This window comes from Zonotrichia albicollis, chromosome 9 (genome assembly GCF_047830755.1).
Source record: "Zonotrichia albicollis isolate bZonAlb1 chromosome 9, bZonAlb1.hap1, whole genome shotgun sequence".
NCBI lineage: Eukaryota > Metazoa > Chordata > Aves > Passeriformes > Passerellidae > Zonotrichia > Zonotrichia albicollis.
The window spans coordinates 11660177-11681464 of record NC_133827.1 but is presented as its reverse complement, the minus strand read 5'-3'; the positions used below and the strand labels follow the sequence as shown (position 1 = coordinate 11681464).

Sequence of the window (21288 nt, the reverse complement as noted above, 5' to 3'; positions counted from 1 at the left end):
AGACTTTGTTATGAATTGGATGTATATAAAAGGAAAACACCCATGTGTGAATTTCGGGGCTCTGTTTTAGGGGACGCTAGTCTGCAGGCCCCTGAGCCATTCAATAAAGCGCTGCACAAAACTTATCCGAGTTTTGTGTCCTTTATCAATCGGGCAACAGTTTTCTGGTGACCACGGCAGGACTCCAAGGGCAGCTGGGGCGGCTCGCTCGCTCTCGATACTCCAAGCCGGCGCCGAGCATTTCTCGGAGGAGTCATCGGTCATGCCCGACTCCCCCGCGCTTGTCGGACAACTGCATAAGGTAAGCCAGAAGGCGCTTTATATTGGAAAAAGGGGATAATTGGATTTGGTTTGGTGGTTAATGGAAAAAGCCTAGGCTCCGGCCATAAGACGTCTAGGGTACGCAGGTCCGGAATTCACCTCCTATTGGTTTTTTTTGGGGGAAGGACGGCAAAAAGGTATATAGGTTTATTGGGACTAAAGGTGAAATTAAAAATTAAAGGCTGTAATATGATGTCTTTTAAAACTTTTAAAACTTTGGTGCAGGCCAATGGAAAAATATCTGGAAATACGCCATTAGGTTGTATATTGAAAAGGTGGAAAGGCGAAGGCTTTTCTCAAGAGTTAGATAAGAACAAAATGATAGATTACTGTAACCGTTGGTGGCCTGAATATGAGATTGGGGAAGCGGGATGGCCGGTGAATGGTACACTGGAATTGGGGATAATGGAATCTTTGATGCAATTTTTAAGGAGGAATGAGAAATGGGATAAAATACCATATTTAGATTTGTTTTTCGTTTTATATCGGAAAGAAGAATGGCAAAAGGAGTGTGGTATTTTGGTTTTACAGATGAATGATGAGAGCGGGTGTGTTGGATGTAAAGGAAGAAAGGAGCGTGATTTATATCCCCCGATTGAGGAAGATTTGTCCTATTGTGTAGCACCTCCGAGGGGTCCAGTTGTTCCTAATGTACCTTTTGCTCCCCCTGCTGACATAACTATAAAAATGGGGTCTAGCGAGAGTGACATTGATAGTGAAAAGAGTGAAAGTGTTAAAAGGACTCCGTTAGCAGAGCAGACTCGCCAAGGAAGGAAGGGGCAGAAGGGGCCACAGTTAATTGCACCGTTAAGGGAAGCTGTGGGACCACAGGGAGAAAGGATAGTTATAAAGGTGCCTTTCTCTCCAGAGGACTTGGTAATATGGAAACAATTGGCTGGTAGTTACCGAGAGGACCCTGAAAGAGTAGCAAGGGTGGTTAAAATGGTGATAAAAACTCAGAATCCGGACTGGAATGATTTACAGGTATTATTGGATACTATAATGGATTCCACAGAAAAGGAAATGGTTATTAAAGCCATGAGAGAAAAGGCTCGTGAGGAGATTAGGTTGCGACAACTAAATGAAACAGTTGATGAATTGGTGCCAAGTGAGGAACCCAGGTGGGATCCAAACTCTACGAGAGGAATAAGGGCTGTAAAACGATATCAGGAATTGTTGGTGGAAGGAATTAGAACAGGAATACCTAAGACTATGAATTGGTCTAAGCTGTATTCGGTCAAGCAGGACAAGAATGAGTCTCCGTCTGCCTTTTTGGAACGATTAAAAGACATGGCTCGGAAGTTTACTAATGTAGATGTAGAAGATCAATCAGGGAAACTTCAATTGGCATTATTGTTTTTAGGACAATCACAAGAGGACGTTAGGAAAAAGTTACAAAAGCTGGAAGGGGAGGATACTCGGAATTTGGATAAAATGTTGGAGGTAGCATGGAAGGTATACAATAACAGGGAAAAAGAAACTGCAAAAAGACAACAAGCTAGTATTTTGGCTGTAATGCAACAGACAGGGGCAGGAGGAAAATTCATTAGGGGACGAGGTCGGGGAGGAGCTAATCGTGGACAGAGGGGGATGATGAGAGGTCGGGGAGGATTTGGGTTTGCACCTAACACGGGGAGGTTAGATCCAAACCAGTGTGCATTTTGCCGACAATTGGGGCACTGGAAAAATGAATGCCCGGTTAGAGGGGGTAATATGGGATTAGTAGGGAACACTCATGTGGGAGGATTTACAGGAGGACCAGCAGAGACTGCTCGAGCACTAGTTTTGGGAAATTGTCAGAATCAAAGCTGACTAGACCAAGGTTTAAGGGTAGTTTTAGAGATAAATGGGAAAGGTCAGGAATTTATGGTAGACACTGGAGCTACATATTCTTTACTTAATAGACTATTAGGGCCTTTGAGTGACACAACTGTACAGGTGGTGGGGGCAACAGGGAAGCTAGAGGAACAACCATTTTTACAACCTTTAAATCTTAGGTTTGGGGGGAAGGAATTAGAGCATCAATTTTTGTATATGCCAAATTGCCCCACACCCCTTCTTGGCAGAGACCTATTGTCCCGACTTAATGTGAAAATAATATTTGAAGGGGGAAGGGTGAAATTGGAGATACCTGAGGAACAAATAGCAGGCATTTTTGTGATTAAGGAAGTGGATGCCTCTCCTATTCCAGAAGAAATTGAGCAGGCTGTAGTACCCTGGGTGTGGGAGTCAGGGGTCCCCGGAAAATCTAAAGCTGCCCAGCCAGTAAAGGTGGAACTAAAGGAAGGGGCCCGACCAGTGAGGGTAAAGCAACACCCCTTGAAGCTTGAGGCAAGGAGGGGAGTAGCCCCGTTAATTAAACAATTTTTGGTTCAAGGAATATTACAGGAATGTGAATCGGAATATAATACTCCAATTTTTCCAGTGAAAAAGCCTAATGGTAAATATCGTTTGGTACAGGACTTGAGAGCTATTAATGAAATAGTAAAGGACATACGTCCAGTTGTTGCTAATCCTTATACATTGTTAACATCTGTATCAGAGGAGTTAAAATGGTTCTCTGTGACTGATCTTAAAGATGCTTTCTTCTGCATCCCACTGGCAGTAGAGAGTAGGAAATATTTTGCCTTCAAGTGGGAAAGTCCTGATTCTGGGAGAAAGAGGCAGCTTACGTGGACCAGACTCCCACAAGGGTTTAAGCTCAGCCCCACTATTTTTGGAAATCAACTGGCCAAGGAGCTGGAGGAATGGAAGACAACCCAGGTAACAATATCTCCATCCTTGTATGTAGTCCTGCAGTACGTGGACGACATTTTTCTGGCCACTAAGGAAAGGGACATGTGTGTGGAATTAACAATTAAATTACTTAATATGCTTGGCCAGGCAGGGTATAGGGTCTCTAAGAAAAAGGCTCAATTGATCAAAAATAGCGTTATTTATCTCGGTTGTGAGATCACACAAGGGCAGAGACGTTTGGGAGTTAACCGAATAGAGGTAATATGTGCTATTCCTTTGTCTCGTAACCATCAGGAATTGAGATCTTTTCTAGGAATGGTGGGATGGTGTCGACTGTAGATCATGAATTTCGGTCTCCTAGCCAAGCCGCTGTATGAGGCCTTGAAGCAGCATCGGTTGGAATGGACGACACAACAAATTAAGGCCCTCCAGAAATTGAAGCAGGCACTAAAAGAGGACCCAGCCCTAGGACTCCCTGACCAGACCAAGGAATTCCAGTTGTATGTGAATGAGAGGCAAAAACTGGCATTGGGGGTCCTCACCCAGAAGGTGGGATCATGGAAGAGGCCAGTAGGTTACTTCTCTAAACAACTGGATTTGGTAAGTTCCGGGTGGCCCTCGTGTTTACGAGCCATGGCGGCAACAATAATCCTTATTCAAGAGGCCTGGAAATTGACTTTGGGGGCAAAAAATGAAAGTGTTTGTTCCCCATATGGTCATGGCTGTTTTGGAGCAAAAGGGGGGTCACTGGCTATCATCAAGTCGAATGTTGCAATACCAGGCTATCCTGAGAGAACAGGATGATATTGAAATAAAGACTACTAACCATGTTAATCCAGCAGAGTTTTTACGCAGTGACCAGGAGGCTGGGGGACTGGTGCACGATTGCGTGGAGGTAATTGAACAAGTGTATGCCAGCAGAACCGACCTAAAGGATGAACCATTGGAAGACCCTGAATGGGAACTATACACTGATGGATCCAGTTTTGTCGAGAATGGGACTCGCTATGCTGGGTATGCAGTGGTAACATCGGATCAGGTAATAGAAGCAAAGGCTTTGTTACCTGGAACTTCGGCCCAGAAGGCAGAGGAGATTGGACTCACCAGAGCTCTGTACTTGAGTAAGGACAAAAGGGTTAATATCTGGACAGATTCTAAATATGCCTTTGGTGTGGTTCATGTGCATGGGGCGTTATGGAAAGAAAGGGGGCTTTTGAATTCACAGGGAACCAACATCAAGCACCGGGAGGAAGTGCTACAGCTACTGGATGTGGTACATAGTCCCAAAGCAGTTGCAGTAATGCATGTTAAAGGACATCAGAATGCGGAAGGAGAAGTTTACAGAGGAAATCGATTTGCTGATGTTACAGCACGGCAAGTGGCACGGGAAGTATGGACTCAAATGGCATTGGTACCAGTAAGAACAAATCCGGCTACCCCATACCTGAATCAGGAGCCCGAATATTCAATAGAAGATGGAAAACTAATAAACTTGCTAGGGGCACAGAGGAATCAGCTCGGGTGGTATGTTACACCGATGGGACAAATAGTGGTACCTACTCGCATAATGAAATTTATTTTGGAATCAGAACATAATAAATGCCATTGGGGGGCAGAAGCATTGGTAAAATTTTTAAAGAATGAGATAATCTCTAATCAGATGTTAACAATGGCAAAAAGAGTTAATGCAATGTGCCCGGTATGTTTGAAAAATAATCCAGTAGTTAGGAGACAAATACAAATGGGAAAGTTGCAAATTGGGCCACAACCAGGAGATTATTGGCAAGTTGATTTTTCTGAATTGCCTAGGGCACAAGGATACAGATACTTGTTAGTGTACGTATGTACGTTTTCAGGGTGGCCAGAAGCTTTTCCATGTAGAACTAATCAGGCTAAGGAGGTAGTAAAAACCTTGTTAAAAGGAATAATACCAAGATTTGGAGTACCCTTAGGATTGTCGTCAGATAGGGGTCCTCATTTTATAGCCGGGGTAGTGCAGGAATTAGCACGGATGTTAGATATAACCTGGAATTTGCATACTCCCTGGAGACCTCAGTCTAGTGGGCAGGTGGAAAGAATGAATCAAACTCTGAAAGGACAAATCAAAAAGATTTGCCAGGAAGCTAAACTGCACTGGCCTCAGGCTTTGCCTTTGGCCCTACTCAGGATTCAAATTAAACTGAGGGAAAAGGTAGGCGTAAGTCCATATGAGATACTATATGGCAAACCATATCATGCAACTGTATTAAAAGGGGAGGTACTTGTGAGTGGGGATCAGGCAATTGCAGAGTATGTTATGTCACTTAATAAGATTTTGAATTCTTTAAGAAATACGTTACAGTGGAATAAACCGCTCACGCTGGAGAACTCTGTCCACGACATCCAGCCTGGGGACCAGGTGTACGTCAAGAAGTGGATTGCGGATCCGCTACGGGAATCATGGAGCGGACCCCACCAGGTGATGATGACGACCTACACGGCGGTGAAGGTCCAGGGGATGGATGCTTGGATCCATTACACCAGGGTAAAGAAGGCACCGTTCCAATGGGAAACCCAGATAGTGTCTCCAACCCGGATGATCTTCCGCGCAAAGCCGCCTTCTTAATTATATTGCTGCTAGTAATCATGAGACTGGTACCCGTTCAAGGGTCTATTTTAGTAAAGGTTAAAGAAACAAAGGTTACAGCCATGGAAGGGATGGATGTTCAATTAACTTGTGTTATGTTTCACAGCCAGAAAGTTGAGGCCGGTGAAGTTATTGCAATATGGCAACGGGCGGCTGAAAGAAGCCGAGGCGAGATAGAAGTCGGTTGGGATCAGGATAAACAACAAGGAAGCACGGTACTGAATATTACTAAGGTAACCACAAACGATACGGGAGAATATACATGCTTGGTCAAAATACTGGATAATTTTGATTACAAAAGAGTGAGTATGAGGGTTTTGCCATGGACAGGGGATCGTGCTGGGAGGAAGCAAAATAGGGAACTGACCTGGGACAGAGTAGAGGACGGGACTAGCTGGTGGGAGAAGGGAGGCAAAGGTGGTTGAATGTCACTAATCCTAGAATAGGGAATGCATGGTGGAGGCATGACAGAATGATGTCATCCTCACAGAGACACGGTAGAAGGATAAGACGGGAGGCTAATGATACAATAGAAGGAAATGTTGAGCAGGAAGACCTAGTGGTAGGATTAATTAGAGATTTTGGGATCATGGAGAACGTGACTAAAATAACAGCTTGTCTGCCATTACCACAGGCTGCAGGTGAACCAATTCCCTGGGGAATAATACTGGTAACCAAAATGCCTGAATCATTCAAGAATGTTTCATGGTCCTGCCAGTCAGTTCCCAAACAAGTAGAGGTATGGAGGGATTTGTGTATGACCACTCGGGCTATGACTAAAGAGGAATGTGAAATGAAACCCAATCATTATGGTTGGATGCAAAATACCAGGAGGTCTTTGATTGCAACCCCAGTAGATGAGCCATGCAATACAGTATGAATAAGAACAAAATCCCAACGAAATGAGATGAGTTGTCAGAATATTACACAGAATTTTGACACCTGGAAAAGTTGGAAGACATTATGGGGACCCAGTGTTTTGGAACACTATAATTACCTTGGGGAAGTACAATGGTGCATCTAATGGTCAGGGGTAAAGAATCAGTCACATTATAGGGCCATCATCACGTCTACATCTTCCCGAGAGTTCAGACCACAGAAGGAGGATTGGAATTGTACTGTGGTTTTTACATGTGATACACCAGAAGACCGAATTGGATTGGTACCGGTGAAAATGGCATTAAAATGGGGATGTGAGTGTAGGGGGTATAATCACACGGTTAGCAGAGAGTCCATGGATGGACCTATAGATTGCAGATATACTACTGTGCACAGTCCTGGAAATCTAGTCTGGGTGTTGGGACACGGACAGTGGACCATACATTTATCTTTAGATGGATCAGTAACACAAATTACCCTAGGGGTTCCCACATTGTGTCCATACTGGAAACAGAATAGATTGATTCAAAGGAAAGGACTCAAAAAGAGGAAAGAATCCCTAGAGGAGCAGTGGCATGAACCTGGCGCAGGAGTACAATTTGGGTGGATATTAGAGTCATTATCCCCTCCGATAGCAACATATCAAAATAGGGAAATGCTCAACAACTTGTTAGGACGGACAGAAAGATTGGCAGCAGCCACTAAGAAGGGATTTAAAGATCTAAATTTGCAATTGCAAGCTACATCAAGAATGACCTTACAAAACAGAATGGCATTGGATTTGCTACTGTTAAAGGAACATGGAGTTTGTGGTTACCTGAGTAGGAGAGTAGATCATTGCTGTGTACACATTCCAAATGTTACACTTGAAGTGGAGAAAGATATTTCCCAATTGGCAGAAGTGGAAACAAAAACCAAGGAAATTGAAAGGGAAGCACAGCATAATTGGATAGGAGCAGTATTTGATTCTTTGGGGCTTCACCTGTCTGGCTGGATTACTTCCGTTATACAGTATGTACTAATGCTTTTGGTATTTTTGGTGACTATATGGATTGTATATAGATGTCTTTTAGGTGTGATCGAAAAGGAAAAGAAGCAATCTCTCCGGTTGCTGAAGGTGATGACCCGTGGGCGGCAGAACGAAGAACATGCCCCACCTTGTTATGAAGATGTTACTGTCAATACCGTTGGTTGAGCATCCTTGCAGCAGGACTGAAGGATGCTCAAAAGGGGGGAAATGTTGGAAAAGAAATGAAATTTAGCAAAATGTTTTACTATAGTTTAGTTATGAGTTTTGTGTGAATTGGTTTGTAAAAATAATTTTGTAGCCGTTGACATTATGTGTTGAGTTCTGTGTAACCCTGGCAAGTAGCCTTAGGAACTCAATAAACATTAAGGCAGGGTAGGAGAATAAAGAAGACTAACCGGTTTGGGGATAGCATTACAATAGGACAGGTAGAAGATTTATGATTTTGCTCGTGAACTAGGGAATATATTACAAGGGTCCGTAGTTTGGCAAAGGGCCACTGTTTCTTGGAGACTTTGTTATGAATTGCCATGTATATAAAAGGAAAACACCCATGTGTGAATTTCGGGGCTCTGTTTTTGGGGATGCTAGTCCGCAGGCCCCCAGGCCCTTCAATAAAGCGCCGCACAAAACTTATCCGAGTTTTGTGTCCTTTATCAATCGGGCAACAGTGGGAGCGGGAGATGTGCGCATGTGTGTGTGAGTGAGACGGGGCCGGCAGCCGGACCCTCGAAGTGAGAGCAGACCCCCTTAGTACTGTGTTTCTGGCTTTTCGCGAGAAACCCGGCAAGGAACAGGGGGAAGTGCTTGGAATTAGTATGAGTGAGTCGTCTCCCAAGGGGGAATAAAGGGCCCCCCGCCTCTAGGCGTGTGGAGAGAATTACTGTGTATGAATGGCACGCACCTAAAGTAAGTCCTGACAGAGGGGAATCAGGCAGATTTGTCAGTCCCGAGAAGGATTCGGGTAGCATTTGTAAGTGTCGAGAAGGATTCGCGTAAGATTTGTCAGTCCCGAGAAGGATTTGGGTAGCTCACAAGCCCTGCAGGCAAAAGTAAGTCCTGGCACAGGAGCCAGGCACAAACCCCAGCGAAGGAGGCTGTGGTTTGCTTTTAAGTCCTGATACGGTGAAGCCTAAAAATTGGCGGGTTAGGCAAACTAAAAATCAGGCAGTTGTTTTTCCTGACTGAGGGAGTCAGGCATGACCTGGATTCTTAGGCCGAGGCTTCGTGTGTTCAAGTCCCGATAGATGTAAGACCTGACGTGGGGAAAGTTGGGCAATCAAGAGATTGGGCAGTTGTTTCAGTATAAAGTCCTGAGCATCAGGCAGAAATTTTGAAGTTCAGTGGAGGAGACTGAAGCTCATCAAAGAAGGTTCTTTTTGAAATCACCGGTCAGTAAAGGCACCTTTGGGATTTTTTACTGTTGAGACCTGTAAAATGGGAGGGTGTAATAGTAGAAAGACAGGTAAGAGACTGAGGTACATACATCCCAGTAGTCCCTTAGGAGAACTGTTAGTAAAATGGGATTCTATAGAGGCCACAGAGGGATTAGATAAAGTGAAAATGATCCATTATTGTATGGAAGTGTGGCCAGAATTAGAGTTACAAGGAGGATGGCCTTGGTGTGGGACAAAGGATAAATGGATGTGCCAGCTATTAAATAATTATCTGACAGCTCGAGGAGATACTGATCCTGAGCAATTTTTGTATGTAGCTTGCTGGTTAAAGAGCGCTGTTGGGGATGAAGGGGTGCGAATTTGTAAGGTACAGAGGAAGAAAGAGGGGAGTGAAGGAGGGGATGATAGGACTAGTAAAAGATGGGATCCCCTTGATTATCTGCCTCCTTCTGCCCCTCCACCTTATAATCCTCTTCTTCAAGCACCTCAAATGGCAGGTCCGGTTCTTCCCCTGGCTGCCATCTCACTACCACCTGCTCAGACTCCTCCTTCTACCTCTTCAGCTTCCGCTATGATAAACCCAGTATCCCCTCCAGCTCCTTCTGCACCACCACAAGTGCCTACTCCACCTGCTGCATTCTCCACCCCTTCTCCAGCTCCACTTAATATTCACTCAGGCTCTTCTCCCCCTCCTATTGCTGTCCCTTTACCTCCTCCTAGTTGGGGCACAAATGTCTCCTCTCCCGATAAACAGCTATCAGCAAATACACCTGCTGATGGGCAGAAAGTTCAAGGTAACCCAGATATCCCTCAAAGTAGTTTGGCATCTGAAGATGGGCCGTACTGTAGCACCAGATCCAAGACCTCCAAGGCAGAGAGACTCTTTCCCCTCAGAGAGGTTCCTATGGGAGGAGTAGCAGGAGGTGTTGGCTTTGTGAATGCTCCCCTAACTGCTTCTGAGGTGAGAGGATTCAAGAAAGAGTTGGGGCATTTAGTTGAGGACCCAGTGGGCACAGCAACCAAGTAGATCAATTTCTAGGTCCAAATATCTACACTTGGGGGGAGATGAATTCCATCCTGAGTATATTATTTTCTCCAGAAGAGGTCCAGATGATTAGGGTGGCTGGCATAAGAATTTGGGAGAAAGATAACCATCCAGGACCCCAGGTGCCATCAGGCGAACAGAAATTGCCACTAACGGATCCCAGCTGGAACCCTAACCAGGAGGTGGGGAGGAAGGCCATGATGGAATATAGATCTTTGATAATACGGGGGATCAAAGAGTCAGTTCCCAAAGGAACTAACAGCCAATTGGCATTTGAGAGTACACAGGAGAAAGAAGAAGCTCCTGCTGCCTGGCTTAATCGCCTAAAGCGGAACTTCCAGTTGTACTCTAGAATAGACCCAGACACCCTAGAAGGTCAAATGCTACTAAAAGTCCAATTTGTTACCAAATCTTGGCCTGACATACGGAGAAAACTGGAAAAGATGGAAGATTGGCAAGAGAAGGACATTAATGAGTTACTAAGAGAGGCATTGAAGGTGCATTTAAGGAGGGAGGAAGACAAAGCAAAGGCCAAGGGTAAGATCATGGTTGCTGTAGCTAGAGAAAGTGCAGGGTGGGCAGGTCCACCACCAGGAGGAGGCAAGGATAGGTCAGTACTGTCAGGTACAAGAGGGATGGAGACACTTCAAGTCCCTTTATGAGAATGACATTGCTATTACTGTGGAGAGCCAGGATATGTCAGGAGGTTTTGTAGAAAGCTCAGTCTCGATGAGGCAATAGCCAGGGAACAAGATAATTTAGAGAAGATCCTTAGAGGTGACGAGTAGAGGGTCAGGGGCTTTACACTTTAGGGGACCTGATGCAACATCTAGAAGAGCCCTTGGTAAACTCTGAGGTGGGACCCCTAAATGAAGAATTAGAATTTTTGAGTAGATACAGGAACAGATAAGTCCTGTCTCAACAAAGTAACATCTGAAGTGAGACAAAAAACCAGCTAGGCAGAAAGGATATCCAATAGCACCAAAACTGGCCAGTAAGTCTAAACTTGTAATAAGTGGTGTGAAAGTAAAAGGTACCTTATTGTTGTCTTGTTGTGTGTGTGAGAATGAGTCACAAGTAAAGTCAGCCTCAACTTCCTGGGCAGGTGGGAAGGGGGCAGTGGAAGTGTGTGTGTGACCTGCAAACCAGGCTTGTGTCCCCCGGGCGGGTGGGGGCTGTGACCAAAGTGTGTGTGTGTGTGTGACCTGCAAACCAGACTAGTGCTCCCCAGATGCGTGGTGGAGCCGTAGCTGTAAGAGCGTGAGTGACACACAGGCAGCCTTACAGGTGAATGTGCACCAGAGGCACATGAATATAGACGAGTTAGAATAGAAGTAATGTAGATTGTGCATTATAAGTTTTACCACATCTCCTTAGAAAGAAGTGTATTGTGTAGAAGAATAGTGTAAGGAAAAAAAAAAAATAAGTGTAAGGGGTCGAAAGAAGTATTTAAGCTGTAAGTGAAAGTAAAAAACAGAAGCAAGGGATAAATAGATAAGATCTTGAAAATAGAACAGAAAACCAGTGAATTAAATACACAGAAAAATAAGAGAATAAAAGTACTTTTACGAGTTAAGTTAGCTGAGAAATACAACTCCTTGCAAAATACAGAGTATGTAGAAGTTGATAAGAGAAACACACTAGCTATAGAAAAAGAGAAATTACTGATAACATTAAACAGAGAAACTGAGTTTTGATAAAATCATTAACATCAGACCATTAATGCCTGTGTTTGAAAGCCCGTTTCAGGTACTCTTCATTACTAACACGGTTAGACTCACATCACTCTCATCCCCTGGCATTGGACCAGGATTCAACACCAGTTTTTTCCCTCTAGCACTCTGGCATTGGACCGGACTGCACCCCATTCTCCCTCTGGCATTGGACCAAGATTCAACATCAGGTTTTTTCCCTCTGGCATTCTGGCATTGGACCGGACTGCACCCCATTCTCCCTCTGGCATTGGACCGGATTCCACTCCATTCTCCTTCTGGCATTGGGCCAGACTCCCAGTTTTTCCCTCTGGCATTGAGCCAGAGTCCACACCACTCACCTCCGGGCACTGGATAAAGATTCATCCACATCACAAGTTAATTCACCTGGGTATACTGTGATTTAAAGTTGGCTCTCAAGAGGAAGAGTCAAAAAGACTGAACTGTATGGGAAAAATTGGTATCAGAGTTCCAACATTGCTTAAAATGCTTCAAAACTGTTCTGTGTAAATTATGTTGGTAAAAAGTTTAAGGCTGTAAATAAGTAATTCTGGTTAAGTTCCCCAATATATTTCTAAAGACTCCAGGTTAATCCTCTACAGAACACTCCCCTGGGGGGGAGGAAACTAAAATTTGTAGGGAACAGACCAAGAGAGGCTTAACCAGAGAAGCGGGTAGAAGGGACTCTAAAGAGCTTGGAAGCTTCTTCTCAGTAAAAAATTCCCCAAGAGGCAAGGCTGGGTGGGCAGGCTGTGCAAGATGACCCATACCGGACTCTTGGGAAGGGTAGTACTGATAGCTCTAACTGCTGGTGTTGCTCTAGGAAGCCCAGCTGAGCTGTGCAGTGAATGCTACCAACCCTGCTATGAGGAAGAAGTGAGCTCCTTGTCGAGAGCCCACATCAGTTCTAACCCTGATTGTGTTAACCCCTCCCAAATGGTCTTTTATCAGAAAAATAAGAGAGTGTATAGGATAGCCCAGAATATTGCCACTTTTAGGCAGCCACTCCTAGGAGAGTGCCCTATAGGAGAAACCTGGTTGTGCTTTGAATGTGATGCTGCTGAAACAAGCTCAGTAGATCTAGTAAAAAGCAAAGAAATGGTGAAAATGGTAAAAAAAATTGTTTGTTACAAGTATTTATATGAGTGTACTGGAAAAGAGATAAACCCCTTTTTGGAACACATTTCAGGGGAGCTCTAAACCCCTAAGTTTAATCTCATCTGGCAACTGCATTGTTAGAGTGATAAAACCAATTTTCTTATTACCCAAAGAAACTGGATCAAGTTTGGGAGTTCCTATATGTAATGATTTGGGAGAAATGAAACAAAACCAGGAAAGTGAAATAGAAATTAAGAAAATCCAAAATTGTAAAAGCCAAGTTCAGACCCCAATATCTGTGTTGAACAAAGTCATCCGGCTCCAGGCAGTACTAAAAATTAAGAATTCAATTATTAGAGACATTTCAAACAAAATAAAAAGATTAGCATGTGCAAATGATCAATATCAAACTCCTACACTTGATCCCAGTGGGTGGGAGAACTTGCAAATTTTCAGAAGAAATGTATGGGAAAAGGTAGTTTTTCTCACTGTGTGTGTACTTGGAGGATTGCTCTTTTTACTATGCTTATTTATCTGTTTTAGTAAAACAGTATTGGCTGTGCAAACCAACCTGAAGAAACCAAGAAAAGTAACAAGGTTAAGTAACCATGATTACCAAAGTGCACAAGAGATTTATAGTAGATTCAAAACAAAAAATTGTGAGTTGATGTGAGCTTAAGAATTTAAGCTCGATCAAAGAAAAAGAGGGGGGACTGTTATGAACAAAAATTTGGTTAATTTTTTTTTTGTGAAAAAGAGTTACAGGGACGCAGCCAGATCTGTCTCTGCCAGGGTTCTTAGTGCTTTGTTATTGAAATCAGGGGTCCTTGTGGCTTATCGCTCCCTTTGTATCAGCAGAGCCTTGCCCGAGGCTAAGTTGTACCTTTCCCAGAACAGTGAAGAGAAGAGACCTGGAGGGGGAGGGGTTATGCAAAGTGACTCCAAAGACCAGAATGCTTTGTGGGACCCCGACTCCAAACCCAGAGAGAAAACCCCAAAAACAATGAGCCAAATAAGAGTTGAGAGACTAAAGTGATGTCTGGACGTGAGGAGCCAAGTGCTGAGCCTGCAGAGATGCAGAGCCCCTCTCGCCCTGAGCAAGAGTCGTCCAAATGCCGGGACTAGGCAAGACTGAACGCTGAGAAAGCAAGATCTGATGGGGACATCACGCCCTAAAGGCTCCCACGAGGACTGGATCCCCCGGCTCTGCCCCTAGGGGACAGAGCTGCGCATATCCTCCTCCTCTGAGTCGCCCTGGGAGACACGACGGGGACTGCAGCCCTGCCGAGCCGCCCAATCCTGAGCTGATCACTTTTAATAAAGGCATTAAAAAGGAGAAGAAGTCTCCTGGCCCTGTTTATTTCAAACAGGGTTATGTGAAAGCTTCTAAAACAGCTGCTTTGGAGTCAAAGAGCCAGCATTAATAGTCCTTGTCATCTATTTCCAGCTAAATCACACTTAGGAGCATTTGAAGGGGTTAGGAACGAGCGAGAGACCGGATCTCTGAGTGTTTTAGATGATGACATTTCTTTTTCTTATCTTCTACATAGATAGGAAGGGTGAGTTTGGCTCACATCTCCACTACAAGGCTCAGAAGGTCACAAGACTTGTAGTTTAAAGACCTTTTAAGTATTTATTGGCCAATAAAACATTGCCAACAAGGATATGTATGTTTCTGACCCAATCCTTCAATATTTCATCTTATGGACTCATGCTACAGTGTAAGCTTTCTTAGCTAATCATGAGTTTGTGACATAGAAACACAAAGCAGTGCATTTTCACCTTGGTGTTTATATTTAAAACTTTTATTTTTTCTACATCTTAAATTCTAGAAGGTGAAACTTTACTCCAATTAGCTTAATATGCCTGTGCTTTATATTATAAATCTGCAATCTCGCTTGTGCGCCTAAGTTTGGAAGCCCTTTGCAAGGTCTCAGCTCAAATCCTGTGTTTAACTCTAGGCCTTGGCTAACAGGCCCAAAGATCTGAGAAGCCCCTGCATTTCAGTTTCCAACAACACTGATGCTGTCAGTTCCAGAGTGCCCAGGATGTGTGTTGCAAGTCAGCTCTGTCAGGATCAAGGCGGCTGCCAGGGGGCTGCTTGTGGCCTCTGACAGCCCATTGCTCAGGGCTTGCCAGCGCCCCAGCCCCTCAGCAGCTCCAGAGCAGCCCCGTCCAGAGGCACCTGGGAGCCCTCTGCAAGGCAGCCGGCAGCACACGGGCAGGAGGACACAGCTGGCGCTTCCTGCCTGGCACAGGGCTTGTGGCCATCTCCAGGCTCCGCTGTGAGAGGGATCCCCTCTGCTCCGGCCCCTGCCCAGCCGCTCTGTGGGCAGCACAAAGGCTTCAGCAGAACCACCAAAGGCCAAGGGGCTTCTGGCCATTTCCCCTGCAGCACTGCACGCCTGGGCAGCTGGCTGAGTGCAAGCACCCTTTTCATCCTCCTCCCCTAAGCCCTGCCGATCCTCGCAAGGAAAAGATCCTGGGAGTCTGTCTACTATACATATTTTTATTTACATACAATAGAAAAATTAAGATATGAACACAAAAATCTTGAATAAAAAGAAAATCCCTGCTGGCTCAAGTGGCCCCAGCAGACAAGACTCTTCCAGATCAACTTTACACAGAGTTCCAGCAGAACAGCAAGGCTCTGTGGCACAGGCGAGGCTGTTTCTTCCATGCGCTGCGGAATTCATCTCGCAGCTTACGCCACGTGGAGTAGGGAGCCCTCTGTACAGCCCGCAGAACGAACCCAGCTTCAGCTGACAGACTTCTGATGGCAGGACTGCTGTCATATGCCATTTCTTCCAGGGCTGCAAGAGAGAGGAACAGAGCCACGATCATATCCCGCATCTGCGGGAAGCCGAGGAGAGACCCCTGCAAGGGCCATCCCAGCCGGCTCTTGCCATGGCCAGGAGGGAGCAGGGAGCAAGGGGATCAGCCCGAAGCTGCTGGCCACAAATCCCCAAGGTGGCCCTGAAATGTCAGTGTGCTCTGCCCACGGGAGCAGACCCCTCCGCAGCCAGGCCAGGGCTTGCAGCTCCCCCCAGCAGCCCCCGCTGTCAGCCCGCTGCCCTCACTCACCAGTGCAGATCAGCTGCAGCTCTTGCTGCTGCCCCCTCAGGTGCCGCCCGGCCATGCCTGTGAACACAGAGCCTGTCACGGCGCCAGCGGCACAGCTCCCTGCCAGCGGCGCTGCCGGCGCTGTGGCCACACGGGCTGCTGGCCCGGCAGGGCTCAGCCCGGCCCTTGCCGCACGCTGCCGCCCCAGGGCACGGCTGCCAGAGGGCGGCAGCAGCAATGCCCAGGGCCAGGCGGGGCTCCACGGCGCCAGGCTCAGCTGGCGCTGCCGGGGCAGCAGGCGGGGCCGGGGCCGAGCTGCGGCTCCCCGGAGGAGGAGGTGGAGCCCGGGCTCGTGGCTCACCCATGAACCTGACGGCCGCCTCTCGCAGGGACTCCTGTGGGCTCCACAGGTAGCGCAGGGCCTGGTGCAGGTGCTCGGCCGCTCTGCTCCTGTCCTGTGCCAGCTGCAGAGAGCGGCAGGAGGGAAGGGTTGGCGCGGGCTCAGCCCCTGGGCCGTGCGCTGCCTGCGCCCAGCCCCGGCCTCCCCTGCCCGCACAGCCCTGAGGCGCGGCCAGCAGCCGCTGGCCAAGGGCTCCCGAGCGCAGGGGGCAGAGGGCCGGCTGCTGCCCGGGGAGCCGTGGTGCCGCCCCGCAGCCCCACCGGGCCGGGGCTCCATGGACACCTGGCTCGGGCCCACGGGAGCCTGGAGAAGAGCCCGCGCGGCCTCTGTCTGCAGCAGCGGGCAGGGACACAGCTGCCAGCCCACACACTGAGCACCGCCCTCAGGGGCCTTCTCCGGGCTGAGGCTGGGGATTTGCGGCGGCTCTTACCAGGCCCTCGCCGAACCTCCATGTCTGATCCACCTGGAGCATTTGTTCAATATCCCTCCTTTTCAGGAATCTGGCTGCAGAATGCAGTGTTTCCCGAGAGGCCTGGAGAGCACCACAGAGGCACAGATGGCCCCACAGGCCAGGGCACAGGAGCATCCCAGTGCCACAGCCAGGACGAGGCTGCAGCCTGCAAGGTGCTCGGGCAGGAGGCAGCCCAGCCCCCTCCCAGGGGCAGCAGCTGGCCACAAGTGCTTACCTCAGCAACAATCTGATTCCCATCGTGGCAGTGGAAGGAGAGTGGGACCAGGCTCTGGCGCACGTGGCACTTCAAGGCCTTTCTTCCATCTTCTGTTAATAACTCCAGCATCTCTTGGAAGACATACATGGAGCTCAGCTGCACCTGGCTATCATCCTGAATGAAGGAAAAGGCAAAAGACCTCAGCATCAGCTGCTTCAGGCCCCCAGAGCACAGGCGTTCATCTCCACAGGGCACCAAGTGTCCGGGCAGCAGCCAGTGGCTGTGGCTGTGGGCACAGAGCCTTACATGGTCAAAAAGTGGCAGGAGCGCTTCAGCCAGCTGCAGGGCGATGCAGGTGGGTATTGGGGCACCATTATCAAGCAGCAAATATCTCAGTAGAAGAATGGTCATCCTGATCACATTGCTTTCATTTTCCTGCAGGAGCTCCACCAGCCTTTCAGTCAGGCTCCGCATTTTTTCAGCCTGTGTGGAACACAAGTTTGTGAAAGGCCACCCTGCTGCCGCAGGGCCCAGAGGCCAAAGGCCTGTCCCGAAGCACTGGGGCAGCTGAAGCGGGAAGCAGGAGAGCTGCGAGCAGCTGCCCCAGTGCCCGAAGCCCAGGCAAGGCCAAGCGACTGCGTTGCCCAGCCCCACGCTGCCTGCACGGCTTCAGCCACTGCCCCCTTCTCACCATCAAGGCATTCTTGCCCAGCACTCTGAACCCTCTGAGTGCCAAATGACGCCTCTCCCTCTGCTCGCTCTGCAAGTTCTCTGACAGGATGTCCAGAACACTGTCACTGCATTCCTTCAAGCCGAGGCAGAGGCACTCAAGGACCTGAAAGGCACAGGGCTGTGACAGGGAGCCGGCCGGCAGGAGCCCAGAGCCGTGCCGGGCTGGGCCCAGGCAGCAGCACAGGGCACGGACACCGTCCTAGGAGCTGTGGACGTGAGAGGGCAGAGAGCTGGGAGACAGCTCAGGGAGGTAGTGCACCTGGAGAAGGCATGAGGGGACTTGGAAAGCTGCCAGATGGAGCAAAGTTTCCAGCTTCCCCAGAAAAGTGCTTCCCTTCCCAGTGCACTGCCATGGCCTCAAAGGCACCCAGGGACCAGCAGGCGTGACTCGGGAAGCCATGTGATTCATGGGGGAATTGAAGCCTGGCCACAAGCTGCTTACTTGTTCTGGCCTGAAAACACCCTTCTCCACGAGCAAATGCAGCAGGGTGACACTGGTCTTAAGTTTGAGGAGTTGAGAGTTTGCTCTGAACCCAGTGCCCATAGTGCTGGCGTCTTCCTACTGAAAGCTCTTGGTGAATTTGCAAACGAGATGTAGGAAGGGGCAGGAAGCCGGGGAGGTTGCATGGAGTGCTGCACACACGGTGCTGGGCTGAGCAGGGACAGCAGGCCCAGCCCAGGTGGGGGTGGCTGCAGGTACCTGTGCTGTGCTGCGGAAGCGGCCACGGCTGGACTCCTGCTCTTGTGTGCGCTCCAGGGCTGCATCTGGCAAAGAGCGAGCGCAGCCAGAGCTGAGGGGCTGTGGGAGAGGCCGGAGAATACAGCCCAGCCCTGTGCTTCCCAGGCAGGGAGAGCCCCGGGATGCCCCAGGGGATGGAGCACGGCCCCTGCGGGGTGTCTGCCCGGCCCCTCTTCCGTCCTGTCCTTGGGCATGTCTCCAGGGGATTGCATGGCACGGCATGGCATGGTATGGCACGGCACGGCATGCCATGCCATGCCATGCCTTGCCATGGCGCCAACCTGGCTGCAGGCACCAGTCCTGCGGCCGAGCTCTGCTACTCACCCTCCTGCAGTGGATGGAATGGCACCACCTCCTCGGCCTCCACTGCTGGGGCAGCTCCAGGGCCTTCTTCCTCCTCCTCCACCCAGGCCAAATTTAGCACTCTCGGCAGTCTCTGCTCCATATCTCTGATTGGATTTGTGGCCAATTGCAGGAGAGATGCCTTGGAAATGCTCCAAGTCACCAAGTCCTGCAGTTGTTCCTGAGAGCCACCTTCAAGAGAGAAGCCGCAGGAAGGCTGCAGGATAGCAAGTCTTGCACTCGGTCTCAAGGGCTCCTGCCACAAGGACAGGAGTCTTCTGTCAAGTATTGTGGTTTGCAGTCGAGGGCGCCTGCGGCAGGGATGGGAGATGCTTCCGAAAAATTCTCAGTCACCAAGTCCCACAGTCTGGCCTTGCAGGCTCCTGCAAAAGAGAACCTCGGCAAGGCCACAGATCAGCAAGGCCCGCAGTCTTTCCACGAGGTCACCTTTGGGAGCAACGCCTCGGATAAGCTCCAGGTAGGACACGAACGAGCGCGCTGTGCGGGGGCTTCTCACAGCACCGCTCTGTCCCGTCCTGTCCCTCGCGTGCTCCAAGCACTGTGGCCTGCTCCTGTCACCGCCAGCTCCTTTGTCACCATGTGTCACAAAGGGCCCTTGGACACCCGGTTCCATGTCACAGTGACCGTGCTGCAGCGTGTCAGCAAGGGCCCTTGCACACACTGCCGCCTGCCCTGGGGCCGCCCCCAGCCCAGCCAAAGTGGCCCAGGCTGGAAGGAATGCCTGGCCCCAGGTGTCTAAGGCAGCCCCACAGGATCTTTAGGAAGGGCTCAGAGCATCAGCAAACGCTGCCCGGCACTGCGGGCTCAGGGCAGCAGAAGGATCCCCCAGGGCTGCCGACGCAGCCGTTCTGGGAAGGGCACGGGGCCTTCCAGGGAAGCTGGCACGGCCTCCTTGGGACACGTCCCGGCCCGTGGCCATCCTAAACCCGCGGGTGTGACTCGCACAAGGAACGTGTGGGCCCAGGCACCAATGCTGCTCTGAGGCCTGAGGCCCGGGCAGCGCTGACATCAGCAGCTGGGGCAGAATCCCTGCCCAAGCAGAGCTGCCAGCCCCCGAGCCCTGGCAGCGCTGGTGCCCGTCTCCTGCCCCAGAGACCTGTGCCCCCGGGGGCTTCTGTGCCAGAAGGAGCCAAAGCCCATGTGCATTAGGGGCTGTGCTCCTTCCTTTAGGGGCTGATGGAAGAAGCACCTGGAGCAACTGCTGACACACTTGGTCTCTGTCAGATGATGTTGCTCCTTCCTGAAATGAATTTTTCTCATGGAAGGCATTGGCAGTAGCACCAGAGCACCATCCATTGCTGAGTTTCCCAGGGCAATTAGATTGCAAAGTAACAGTATGAAATTTCCTTGCACTTTTCTGACTCTCTTTCCCACATTCTGTGAAAAACAGAATCTGCCCAGCCTCTGCTATTCTCGGCTTAAGTTGCTGCATGTCTTGCTCTGGCAGCTCATGTCCAAACAAAACTGTGTCCCTGTTGAGCACAGCAATGAGCAGCCACAAAGTGTCAAGTTCCCCAGTGAACATCAAGGCAGACACGTGGAAGTGCAGAGGATAAGGATAACTTTGGGAGGAGAAGCTGTTCTGTGATGATGGTGCCCACACCCTGAAGCAGCAGCCAAGAGAAACGCTGGAAGCAGAGAGGCACAGTTTTGGGCAGCAAAATAAAAAAAGATATGAAGCCATTATCTAGAATGCAAAGGAGTACTGCTGTTGGTTTTATTCGCTCTCATTTCTGTTTTAGGAACTTCTTCTTCTCTGAGGCCTTTGGGATCTTTGTCCCTCCACGGGGAGGGAGCCGGGCAGTTTTTAGTGGCAGCACACACTCGAGTGGGTGCCCATGGATGCGGACCCCTAGTGCCCCCCAGTTCCCCCCACTGTCACAGCACATTCCCGTAGATGTCACCGGGTTCCTGTGGTCGCCCCTGGGGTCCCTGCAGCTCCGTGTAGGCCACCTGGGGATCCTGGAGGGTGGTGGCACGGGAGGATGCTGTGAGAGACACGGGCTGTGGGATCTGGGTGCAGTGACACTCGTGGGTGAAGTGTCCCTCTGAATGTGTCCCCCGCCTCGTACTCACCCCCTGCCCTCTTGGTGACCACGACGTGGGTGTACAGCACCTCCCCCTCCTCTGGGGGGGCCGGGAGATCTGGAGGGGCCCTGAGGGAATAAAGGGAGTGTGGGGGAGGGAATGGGATATCTTGGGGTCGGGGTAAAATGGGAGAGTATTGTGTGAGTTCCTCACTCACCTTTCCTGGCACTTCCTGTCAGCTGCAAAGGAAAGAAGGGAGGGGTGACTGTAGGGTCCCCAAGGCCCTGACCCCTCTCAGGATTCCTGAACTCTGACAGGACCCTCAATTTCCCACAAGATGCCCAAGCATCCCTGAGGTCCCTGAATCCATGAACCTCTTAGTGCCCCTGACAAACTCAGCCTCAAGAACCCAAAGCCTAGCAGGGACAGAGACACTCTCAAACACCACCAGGGC

At 49.2% G+C, this 21288-nt stretch overlaps 1 protein-coding gene across 1 annotated transcript; it reads left to right on the top strand.

The window, feature by feature from the left end:
• Positions 1–3399: 3399 nt before the first annotated feature.
• Positions 3400–20566, top strand: LOC141730028 (uncharacterized). Its single transcript, XM_074546666.1, is given in 4 exon segments — positions 3400–3738; positions 3740–5581; positions 19165–19263; positions 20549–20566. Coding segments are annotated over 4 exon segments (2298 nt in total).
• The last annotated feature ends 722 nt before the right edge of the window (positions 20567–21288 follow it).